Below are 11,062 nucleotides of genomic sequence, written 5' to 3' on the forward strand. Positions count from 1 at the left end.
CCGTCATATGAAGTGATAGACTTTGAGCGGTGATATCTGAATGGTGCTTGTAGCTACAGACATTATTCAGATATTGCCATTTTCAGCCGGCGATTCCCTACACCATAAGAATGATCATAGCTTCTACCGACTCACCGCTATGATCGGTGAGTCGGAGATGGGGTCCGCCGGCCCCAGATGTCGATCATAGAGATTTCCGGCAGACCAGATGGTCACCGGAGTCTCTATTAATATCGGAGGCCGGGCGCGATGTTATGACGTCACGCCCAGCCTCTGCATTCAAAAAAATGGCTCTGCCTCGGCCTCGGCTTCCTAGCCTAGTGGTGAGATGTGGGGTTTTATTGACCCCATATCTCACTGTAAAGAGGACCTGTCATGTCATATCCCTATTACAATGGATGTTTACATTCCTTGTAATAGGAATAAAAGTGATCAAATTTTTTTTTTTTTTCAAAAAAGTTGAAAAGTAAAAAAAAAAAATTAAAATTAACAATAAAAAAAAAAAAATTTTAAAGCGCCCCTGTCCCCGTGTGCTCGCACGCAGAAGCGAATACATACGTAAGTCCCGCCCACATATGAAAACGGTGTTCAAACCATACATGTGAGGTATCGACGGAAACATTGGAGCGAGAGCAATAATTTTGTCCCTAGACCTCCTCTAACTCAAAACATGTAACCAGTAAAAAAATTTCAAGTGTAGCCTATGGGAATTTTTAAGTACCGAACTTTGGCGCCATTCCACGAGCGTGTGCAATTATGAAGTGTGACATGTTTGGTATCTATTTACTCGGCATAACTTCATCTTTCGTGATATGCAAAAACATTGGGCTAACTTGACTTTTTTTTTTTTTTTAAAGCACAAAACTTTTTTCCCAAAAAAAAAGCGTTCGAAAAATTGCTGCGCAAATACTGTGCGAGATAAAAAGTTGCAACAACCGCCATTGTATTCTCTAGAGTCTTTGCTAAAAAAACATATATAATGTTTGGGGGTTCTATGTAATTTTCTAGCAAAAAATGATGATTTTTACATGTAGGAGAGAAATGTCAGAATTGGCCTGGGTGGCAAGTGGTTAAACTAATAGTTCAACTGAGCATTAAAAATTGTCAGAAAAATCATGTAGATTATGAAAACCACTGCCATGATGAAAATGGGTAAATCTGCTGAGCAACTTATGATGATAATCAATAACTACCTTTGTAATTACAGGTCGTCGCATTTGTTCACCATCCAGTTCTATGCCATTCTGCAATCGAGCTATCAAGGATTACATGCCAGCTCCAGATCAGTCCTAAACTCTTTGTTCTTTGATTTCCAATCCAAAGACAATATAAATAGATATTCTCATCAGCTGGAAAGCAGATGTTCAGACGTTTATGTGTTGTATATTGGAGATGTGCATAAACCCCCACGTTACATAATGCCAATTATCGTTTGGATGTATCAATACCGCCAAGTAAGTTATGTAAAAAAAAAATGATATTCCTTGTTCAGTCTAATAATTTCTTTGTCATCAATTGTTTACATTGTATTTACAGGATATAAAAGCCAGGACTGCAACACAAATGTTCACCTTCAGAAGAGATGGAGACAGTAATGAGGCAGCTGAAAGCCAAGTATTGCCCATGTTTGTTATTGTATCCCTTTCTGCTCTGGGCATCAGCACTGTGACTGGGTTTTTTACCAATTTTTTTATCATTGTGGTTCATGGAAAGGACAGGCTTAAAGGTAAGAATACAAACCCAAGAGAACTGATCCTATTCACTCTAGGTCTGTTCAACACTGCCTTTCAGTGTACCATGGTGGCCAATGACTCCCTTCTCTTTCTTTGGAGTGATGTGTATTTCTTGGACAATGTTTATACCAGCTTCTCCGTCCTTCTACTCTTCACAATCTTCTCCAGCTTCTGGTTTATGTTTTGCCTCTGTGGCTTCTATTATTTGATGCTTGTTACATATGAACAAACTTTCTTCATGCGTCTGAAGCAAAGCATCTCTGATGTGGTCCACCGGATGCTGTTCATCTCTGTATTCATATCACTTATTATCAGCATCCCAGTTGCTTGGAACATTAAGAAAGAGGAATACTCTGTTCAGATAGATGGTAATCTTACTGGCAACTCAACTATACAATATGGAACTCCACACATGAGTCTTCAATACCTGCTGGTTGCTAGTATTATTGGCTGCTGTGTTCCTCTCATTTTGGTTGCCATAGCAAACATTTTTATCATAAGATATCTTTTTGTACACATCAAACAGCTCAAGAAAAGTGCAACAGCAATGGGTGTACAAAGTATCGAAGCAAGTGTATCTGCAGCCTGCACTGTCACCTCCCTTCTTATTCTTTATGTCACTTTCTATGTCTCGGAAACTTTACTGATATTGGACATCTTCAAAGTGGACAGCCCTTGGATTTCAGGATGTTTAGTGACTGTTTATAGTTATGGTCCCATACAATCACTTATACTCATCCTGGGCAGTCCAAACCTCAGACAACTGATTCGTCAATGGTTATGTTCTATAAATGTTACCATCATGCCTTCAGGTTTCAGAACAGACACAAGCTCATCAGTTTCTATTTTGACCATGTAACTGTCTATGAATAATTGTAATAAAAGAATCTTAATTACTGTATACTTAGCACAAATTTAGCTATGTATAACCAGTCTAGTCCCACATGGCACAATAATGTAGTTGACAAGTAGGGTAAAGCCAGCCGTAGATGGAGGGAATTTCTTTCCTGCAACCAGAGTCAGTGTTGATGGGCAATCCCTCCCGTTGAGCTATTGTGTGCTCCCAGTGGGGGGGCACCAGGAGCCATCCTTGGTGGGATAACACACAGTGATTATCGGCAATAATCACCTGAAAAAAATCTGACAGGCTGATTGTACCCAAGTTGATTGATTGATCAATTTGGGTACAGTCAGCCTGCCCATACATAGTTCGAATCTCGGCCAGTCCCTGCTGAACTGGCGAAGATTTGAGCTGTCTATGGCTGGCTTTAAGAGGAGTTCCCACTAGAAAAAAAAAATTAAAAGTCAGCAGCTACAAATACTGCAGCTGCTGACTTTTAATAATCGGACACTTACCTGTCCCAGGGTCCAGCGATGCTGGGGATCAGAAGCCCTGGCCGTCTCCTCCTCTGTTCGGCGGCACCAACATTGCAACTGTGGGTGCTCGGCTGTGGCTTCACAGCCGGGCACCCACTGCGCATGTGCGAGCGGTGCTTTTCGCAATGATTGGCCGCGCAGTGAAATGGGACCTGTCACGTGTCCCATATGATTGACAAGAGGGAGGGGGCAGAGCTGAGCCCTTCATGGGCCGAGGGGAAGTGATGTCACCAGCCCAGGCACTGAAGGAGGCAGACTACGAGGGACCCCCTGGCAACAGGCATTTAGAAGTGAGAAAAAAAAACATTTTTTCCACATTTTTTTTTTTAGGCACATTTATGCATTTTTTTTTGGGGGGGGGGGGGGGGTGGAACACCAGTTTAAGGTTTAATCTTTCACACAGTACAGAATTGTTGTCTTATCACAAGACACAACTAGTCTATTGCTTTATCGCCAGCATATAGGAGTGAATATTGGTCAATCAGGAGCTAGTGTTGATTACAACACATATAATTTTTAATTACTGCTTCAAACGGGAAAAGATTTTAGCAAAGGCCACTGCTGACTGCTGACATCATGTTAAATACATCCATCATGACTGAAATATGGTCACTGCCATTGCTGATCTCCCTCTAAAAATGATAAATATTATGTTCTGTCTTCCTCATCCCTATACTTGTTCCTGTTTAGCGACTAACAATATATTGACACTAAAGCGGTAGCGGCCGCTACATTAAGGGTGCAGGGGCGTCGCCCGCCCAATCCATGCACCCGGCCCTTAATCTACATGCAGGGCGCCGGACACATGGATTTTAATGTTTTTGTTTTTTTTTTAAGCACATGATTAGAGCCTGAGGCTCTAATTGGCTTCAAAAAAGAGTGGGCTCGGCGAGAACTGCATCCTGAGCCAACCCAGTTGTGTGACAATAGAGAATAAACATTCACTATTGTCTTCCTGCTTCTCCTCCCAGCCAATTAGGAAGCGAGTCTTAAGACCATATTGAAAAATACACAAAATAAAGAAAAGGAATTGCTCTAGGTGCGTAAACAAAAATTATATAAAGAAAACGTGAAGAGAGTCCCGCTGCTGAACACTATAACCCCGATATAAGGGCACAGAAGATAGATGTAAAATGGACGGTGCAGCGCTAGACATATGACACAAAAATTGTGAACAGTGGTAAATCAATGAATCAAATAACCAACAACACTGAATAGCATCCAATATAATATCATTAATATCAAATCGGCTGATATATAATAAATCAATTAGGTGCTCATGAAATGTTGCAAGGACATAATAAAATATGTAATGTAGTGAGAAAATAGTTCATATGGTAAAAGTGAAGGTGAAATAAAGTCCAAAATTTATAGTATTCAATGCGGGACCCGGGGTCAGTATTCCACCGCTAGTGCTGCCCACCACCTGGTAATAAAGTAATGGAGGCTTACCGGAAGGCCTGCGGCCACCCTTATTCAGGGGGGTCAAAACAGGCTTAGTAAAGATATATGGGCCACAGGGGATGTCCTGCAGGAGACACTGCTGAAAAACCACCAACCTCCTTCATGGGCAGCTAGTCAGCGACAACTTGGAGCACTTCACAAGATGTTGTCCCAGGATCACTTCCCATAGAGCAATCAATGTATGCTTCCACAAATCCAGCGAAGGTGAGCCATACATGTCCATATATCTCCATATATCAACAAAGCAGCACAATGGTGTAGTGGTTAGCACTTTCACCTAGCAGCAAAAGGGTTGCTGGTTCAAATCCCAACCAAGACACTACCTGCCTGGATTTTGAATGTTCTCACTGTAGCTGTGTGTGTTTCCTCCCACACTCAAAAGACATGCTGTTAGGTTAATTGGCTCCTGTCTAAATTGGCCCTAGTATGTGTATGAATGTGAGTTAGGGACCTTGGATTGTAAGCTCCTGGAGGGCAGGGACTGATGTGGCTGTGTAATGTATATGTAAAGCGCTGCATAAATTGACAGTGCTATATAAGTGCTTGAAATAAATAAATAAGACAAAGTTTCACCATGGAGTTTAATCAGAGCAACTTGCTTCCAACACAGTCTCTGCTCTAAGCTTGTCCCTCTGATTTGTTTCACCCAGGGGCAGACTGACCATTCGGGCACTCGGGCACTGCCCGAGGGGCCCCATCAGGGTTGCCAGCTTCAATAAAACCAGGGACAGTATGTAAAAATCTGTGTTTTTTTAAAAAAACCCAAGATTATAGCTGCCCCGCCTCTCCAGTACCTTTTCAGTGTGTGTATGTGCATTCTGTGTGTGTATACTGTGTGTGTATATTGTGTGTGTATATTGTGTGTCTGTGTGTGTATACTGTATGTGTGTGTTTGTGTGTATACTGTGTGGTCCCATAATCTATTGCCTGGGGGCCCCATAATCTCCTATTGCCTGGGGGCTCTATAATCTTCTCCTATTGCCCGGGGGGCCCATGAGTTGTCAGTCCGCCCCTGGTTTCACCCCAATTGGGCTTATTTGTAGATGTTTAAAGAGTTAGTCCACCTTTTCAGAAAGAAAAAGAAAAGAAGTTCTGATTGGTCAGCATTATCACATGCCAGCACTGGCCAGTCAGAACTGCTCTGAGCTGTCCTGGGCATACCTAGAGAAAGAAGAGGAAGAATGCTGCAGTCTTCAAACTCCAGGACCATTGCAGCACGCTGTGTGGATGGTGAAACACTTGAGATAATGTCAGTATTGTCATTGCACACATTCCTGGATTGGTCTCAGAAGTGATGGGTGCTGCAGCAAAAACCAGCCGGAGACATCCCAGGTCAATGTACATCCAACACACCAAAGATCAACAAATACAGAGCACACAGAGTGCAACATTTCAGAGCCTTGCAGGACCCCTTCATCAGGCATGTGACATCACATGCCTAACAAAGGGGTCCTGTGGGGCTCCAAAACATTGCACTCTGTCCATTGTGATGTGATCATTCTACAAATAAACTTTCAGATGGTGCTAGTTAATCCATAGTGTGCTGTCAAAGAAGTGCATTGATGGTGAAACTTCATCACCCACAGAGGTAAGTGCAGTGGGAACCAGGAGGTAGGGAGGGTGTAGCGTGATAGTTTACCTTTTCCTTTTTCTGAAGGTGAACTAACCCTTTAAAGAAGAGGTTAGCAATCATTGCCAACATTTTTTTCAATATATTTTACTGGTTTTTACTTTGTCAAGATGGCAAATGATACATAAAAAAGAGACAGGGGTTCACAGCCCCACATTACAGCAAATGTTCAGGCAATAAAATGTAAGAAGATAAAAAAAAGACATCATAATGCCTCAGCACATCGTATATATCTATAGGCTTCTATGGTACAAAATACAGGCTTCATTATAGCTTAAATTGTAAGGCCTGGGGTGGTTAAAGAAGTAGCATTAGCTCGGAACCAGCCAAGGTCAGTATTTGAAAAGAGAAAAGAGGAGAAAAGCAAAGAAAAGAGAATAGGGGAGAAAAGGGGGAGAGGAGAAGGGTAGCAGGACACAGAGGACTCCCAGTCAAATTATGGATTCCTGATCGGCAGGCAAGTGCTATACCAAAATTGCAGGATGGCGATATGGAATCCATGGATTCACCATCTTGAGAAATTTGTTATGGTTATTAGTAAAAACGCTGGTCAATTGTTTGTTTATGAAGATTCCATCTAATCTAGTTTTAAATTTGGAAAAACAAACAAATTGTTTCTTCCAGGCTCTAGCAGTTGTCAATTTAAAGCTAAGAGGACAAAATGTGTTAGTTCAAATTGTAAATTGTTTAAAATGTAAAAGAGCTCTCAGGGATCTCTACTCAGATTCCACTCAGAACAGGTCTCGCCATGGTCGACCAAAGAAGGTTGAGTGCATGCAGCATCATATCCAGAGGTTGTCTTTGGGAAATAGATGTATAAGTGCTGCCAGCATTGCTGCAGAGGTTGAAGGGGTGGGGGGTCAGCCTGTCAGTGCTCAGACCATACGCCACACACTGCATCAAATTGGTCTGCATGGCCGTCGTTCCAGAAGGAAGCCTCTTATAAAGATGATGCACAAGAAAGCCCGCAAACAGTTTGCTGAAAACAAGCAGACTAAGGACATGGATTACTGAAACCATATCCTGTGGTCTGATGAGACCAAGAAAAACGTATTTGGTTCAGATGGTGTCAAAAATGTGTGGTGGCAACCAGGTGAGGAGTACAAAGAAAAGTGTGTCTTGCCTACGGTCAAGCATGGTGGTGGGAGTGTCATGGTCTGGGGCTGCATGAGTGCTGCCGCAACTGGGGAGCTACAGTACAGTTCATTGAGGGAACCATGAATGCCAACATGTACTGTGACATATTGAAGCAGAGCATGATCCCCTCCCTTTAGAGACTTGGCTGCAGGGCAGTATTCCAACATGATAATGACCCCAAACACACCTCCAAGACGACCACTGCCTTGCTAAAGAAGCTGAGGGTAAGGGTGATGGACTGGCCAAGCATGTCTCCAGACCTAAACCCTATTGAGCATCTGTGGTGCATCGTCAAACGGAAGGTTGAGGAGCACAAGGTCTCTAACATCCACAGCTCCGTGATGTCATCATGGAGGAGTGGAAGAGGACTCCAGTGGCGACCTGTGAAGCTCTGGTCAACTCCACGGCCAAGAAGGTTAAGGCAGTGCTGGAAAATAATGGTGGCCAGACAAAATATTGACACTTTGGGCCCAGTTTGGACATTTTCACTTAGGGGTGTACTCACTTTTGTTGCCAGCGGTTTAGACATTAATGGCTGTGTGTGGAGTTATTTTGAGGGGACAGCAAATTTACACTGTTATACAAGCTGTACACTCACTACTTTACATTGTAGAAAAGTGTCATTTCTTCAGTGTTGTCTCAAGAAAAGATATAATAAAATATTTACAGAAATGTGAGGAGTGTACTCACTTTTGTAAGATACTGTATATGTTCAAAGATAGTCAAAGAGGAGAGAGAGATCCTTGTCATGAATGAATGAAGTAAGCTAATGCTGGAGTTGGGTATAGCAAAATTGTTCAGACCATTCCCTGAGAGTTGGCCACAGTATGAAAAATTATTTTTAATAAGAGTGAAAAGGCAAAGGTGAATCCGTGTGAAGTCTAGCAAAAAAAAAGCACATGGGGAATCGAGTCATGGTGGGAAGAGAGGATTGCCTGATAAAGGGAATAGAGGAAGGTGAGCAGAGAGTAATTATCACTATCCCAGACACTCAAGGTATATTTTTCATCAGGGGACCAGCAGTCAGAGGCTAAAAGTTATGGGGATATGGAGAGTCCAGGGCAGATATTTCACATCTACAGGAGCACAAGAGGTTGCTTCCAGCTCTACCCAAAGCGGGGGGCTTTACTCAGGGCATATAAGGCAATCAAGAGAGTGAGTTGAGCAGCCAGGTAATATTTCAGGAAATTTGGAAAACCTAAACCACCATAATCACTTTTTCTACTTTTAGAGTGGGGAAGGATTAAAATCCCTGTCATTGGCTTTGTTGCAGAGATATCAACGTTGTCAGCAACGCGGGAAGAATGACCCTTTTTCACAATGTAACGCAACACAAAGTAAAGTAGGTTGTTTGTGGTGCACTGCGGTGCGTCTCTCTATTGTACAGTGTGGTGGGGTACCATTCACAATGAATAGTACCACATCACACCACACACATTGCAGGTGCTTTGCTGTGGGTTGCTAAATAATGCTCAATAATGTGCTTTACCATGCATTACAGATCCAAATGTACAGTTAAGGTTGTTTAGTATAATTTAGGTCATTAATGTATATGTATACATTATTTTAAAAATCTAAACAAACTTTAAATTGATATGCAACATTAGCAGAAAGAAAAAAAAGATAGATAGATAGATAGATAGATAGATAGATAGATAGATAGATAGATAGATAGATAGATAGATAGATAGATAGATAGATAGATAGATAGATTAAGGCTGGGTTCACACTATTGCGAATTGGATGTGAGTTTTCCCGCATCCAATTTGCATGTCAGGAGATTGTGACCGGCTCTCTATGGAACCGTTTCACACATCTCCAGAGCGGCTCCAGGACGAATTGCACAGGAGTCCTGTGCGTCTTCTGTTCCGTTTCAGATCCGAATTCAGCCAAAAATTCAGACTGAAATCGGACCTGAAAAGGTGAACAGGGACGCACCAGACCCCTGCTGTGAGCTGCTCTGTGCAGCAGTGTGAACCCAGATAGATAGATAGATAGATAGATAGATAGATAGATAGATAGATAGATAGATAGATAGATAGATAGATAGATAGATAGATAGACACGTAGACAGATGGATACTTGTGTTTAGAGACTGAAACACTACAAACACGCTTTATTCCTTTGAGAGTTTGCAGTTATGTTTTTATTTTCCAAAAAAAAAGCGAGTATTGGTTTTTAATTAGTCCCCACTTCAGTGCAAGCAAACTCTCATTAGTAATTTAAAGCAATTTTAATAAGTCACATTTGTGCTATTAAATAGCTCTGTGTATTATATTAGACAAATTTAATACGTGTGCTTACTTACTTGAGGTCGAGGAATATTATTTATTACCCATCTCATTTAATACTGTTTTCATAATAAAATAATTTGCCTCTCAGGAGCCTGGATACAAAAAGGTATAAAAAATGTTCAATAAAATAAAATGTATGCCCATTAGATGCAGCCTATACCTGATTTTGAACATTGGCTGTTATGTGTTTAGGTCTGATGTACTCAGGCTGCAGCGGTACTATATATACTCCTTTGTGATCTGTTATATCTAAGGGTATTACTAAGTTCCACATTTCCCTACATTTGAGATGGCACATAACACTTTTGGTTTATTTTTCGGAGATTATATTTTAATTATATCGGCTTTGGTATATATTTTGCACTTATTCCTGTGAACATTCTGTTCACAGGAATACTTGGTGGAGAAACCCTTGTTGGCAAGCACAGAGGTAAGACATTTCTTGTAGTTGGTGACCAGGTTTGCACACATCTCAGGAGGGATTTTGGTCCACTCTTCTTTTACAGATCTTCTCTAAATCCTTAAGGTCTCTTGGCAATTCGGAGTTTCAGCTCCCTCCCTAAATTTCCTATAGGATTAAGGTCTGGATACTGACTAGACAACTCCATGACCTTAATGTACTTTTTTCTGAGCCACTTCTTTATTGCCTTGGTGGTATGTTTTGGGTCATTGTCATGCTGGAAGGCCCACCTTCAGTGTTATGGCTTAGGGAAGAAGGTTCTCATCCAAGATTTTAAAATACATGGCCCCTCCATTGGCCCCTCAATGCGGCAAAGCTGGCCTGTACCTTTAGCAGAGAAACAGCCCCAAAGCATCATGTTTCCACCTCTGTGCTTGACTGTAGGGATGGTGTTCTTAGGGTCATAGTCAGCATTTTTCTTCCTCCAAACACGGTGAGTCGAGTTACATAGTTACATAATTAATGCCAAAGAGCTCAATTTTGGTCTCATCTTACCACAGCACTTTCTCCCAATCCTTCTCTGAATCATTTAGATGTTCATTAGCATGACTGTGCGTGCCCCTTCTTGAGGAGGGGGACTCGCTGTGTTTGGAATAAGAAAAATGCTGACTGTGGTCCAAATGCCCTGTACACACAATTGTTGTCGGAAATTCCGACCGTGTGTAGGCTCCATCACACATTTTCCATAGGAATTTCCGACACACAAAGTTTGAGAGCTTGCTATAAAATTTTCCGACAACAAAATCTGACAAACAGAATTTCCGATCGTGTGTACACAATTCCGACGCACAAACTGCCACGCATGCTCGGAATCAAGCAGAAGAGCAGCACTGGCTATTGAATTTCATTTTTCTCGGCTCGTCGTTCGTTTTGTACGTTACCGCGTTCTAGACATTCGGAATTTCCGACCAACTTTGTGTGACCGCGTGTATGCAAGACAAGCCAACATCCGTCGGAAAAAATCCAT

The 11,062-nt window shown here is 41.8% G+C and overlaps 1 protein-coding gene across 1 annotated transcript; it reads left to right on the forward strand.

Annotated features, from left to right (window-relative positions):
* The first annotated feature begins 1,418 nt into the window (after positions 1-1,418).
* LOC141135914 (taste receptor type 2 member 40-like) lies at positions 1,419-2,592 on the forward strand. The gene is made up of 2 exons (XM_073624471.1): positions 1,419-1,454; positions 1,537-2,592. The coding sequence occupies exons 1-2, from the start codon at positions 1,419-1,421 to the stop codon at positions 2,590-2,592; spliced, it is 1,092 nt and encodes a 363-aa protein (XP_073480572.1).
* Positions 2,593-11,062: the final 8,470 nt, after the last annotated feature.

The sequence above is a fragment of the Aquarana catesbeiana genome, linkage group LG01 (genome assembly GCF_042186555.1).
Source record: "Aquarana catesbeiana isolate 2022-GZ linkage group LG01, ASM4218655v1, whole genome shotgun sequence".
In the NCBI taxonomy this organism is placed as follows: domain Eukaryota; kingdom Metazoa; phylum Chordata; class Amphibia; order Anura; family Ranidae; genus Aquarana; species Aquarana catesbeiana.

Bases quoted from the DNA above. Each gene is read 5' to 3' on its own strand.
- LOC141135914 (XM_073624471.1), top strand. From the start codon at position 1,419: ATGCCAATTATCGTTTGGATGTATCAATACCGCCAA. The intron at 1,455-1,536 runs GTAAGTTATGTA...TTGTATTTACAG, and splicing joins GGATGTATCAATACCGCCAA to GATATAAAAGCCAGGACTGC.